A 1200-nucleotide genomic window follows, 5' to 3' on the forward strand; every position below is an offset into this window, starting at 1 on the left:
CACCACACCACACCACACCACACCACACCACACCACACCACGCCATACCCCTACTCTGCCTTACCATACCATACCATACCATGCATACCATACCATACTATACCATACCATACCATACCATACCATACCATACCATACTTTACCATACCATATTAATAACACTATGTCTTTGTTCCCACTGTAGTACAGCCTTGTGCTTGTATGACTCCCGCCATCTCACAGTGACCGTCTCCTCTATTCACAGGTCCAGACTCGGGCACTGACCAGAGTGACGATGAAGCCTTCTCCCCCAGTGATCACCAGGTACGTCCCGTGTTTAACCCGTCGTGGCCTGCCTTAAGCAGGAAGTCCATACTCACGAAACGACACTTGCTCGGATTTGACACCGAGATGAAATAAAACTTTACGACCATTGTTTGTCCATCAAATCGAAATGTTGTCGAGACTTGTATTTCAAGCATAAAGTTTTTATAACGGTTATTGTTTCGCCTCGGTGTTGTCGTATAATGCTCATAGAATGTCAAGCCTTATCCCGAAAGGTTTTCATAGTCACATATTTTGATATTATTCCTTTCATGAGCTGCTATTCAACTCATTATTATAAAATGAAAAAGTGTGGCATAATAAATGTTTGCGCAGTAACTTTTACTGCTATTTACTGCTAAGGACATACGCGTACGTTTTTTAAAAATATTCAATACATACGTTATTTTCTCTTTACACATAATAATCATGACTTGTAGTCGACACGTCCTCATAATACTCATATCGTGGAATCACTCGGCACTCGTTTGATGTCTGAACTGCCTTTTGGGTACCAAATCGCATCGTATTGTACGGATTAATCTACGTTTTCGTAACTGCAAGCTTGTTTAATAGACGTGATCTTCGGTGTGGACGTCTGTCTCCAAGAGCCGAGACCAGTTAGCGCAGAACTTTCAAACCTTTTCATACAACACACGTTCAAGAATGCTTGATCTAGGATTCAAACCAGAGTCATTTGCACGACAGCCCTATGGTATCATATGATCTGACCGCGCCGCCTATCCCGTTTATCTACAATGCAATGTTAAAAAAAAAAGCATTGACTTCCATCGTCTCCGGCACGATATGGAAAGGAATGTCGAAGCAGGTGGCTCAAGATTATCTAGGCTATAGGGGATATTTGAGGGACAATAGAATATAGTAGGGGTTGATGGT

General features: G+C 42.2%; 1 protein-coding gene across 1 annotated transcript in view; it reads left to right on the forward strand.

Moving 5' to 3' along the window:
- Window positions 1-244: 244 nt before the first annotated feature.
- The window catches only part of LOC101845939 (mucin-5AC), a gene marked incomplete at its 5' end in the record, with an annotated part of 30275 nt that continues 29319 nt past the window's right edge, over window positions 245-1200 (forward strand). The window contains 1 exon segment of the mRNA XM_013084556.1: window positions 245-303. Within this exon segment, the coding sequence (XP_012940010.1) occupies window positions 245-303 (59 nt within the window).

Source organism: Aplysia californica, unplaced genomic scaffold, assembly GCF_000002075.1.
Source record: "Aplysia californica isolate F4 #8 unplaced genomic scaffold, AplCal3.0 scaffold00302, whole genome shotgun sequence".
NCBI lineage: Eukaryota > Metazoa > Mollusca > Gastropoda > Aplysiida > Aplysiidae > Aplysia > Aplysia californica.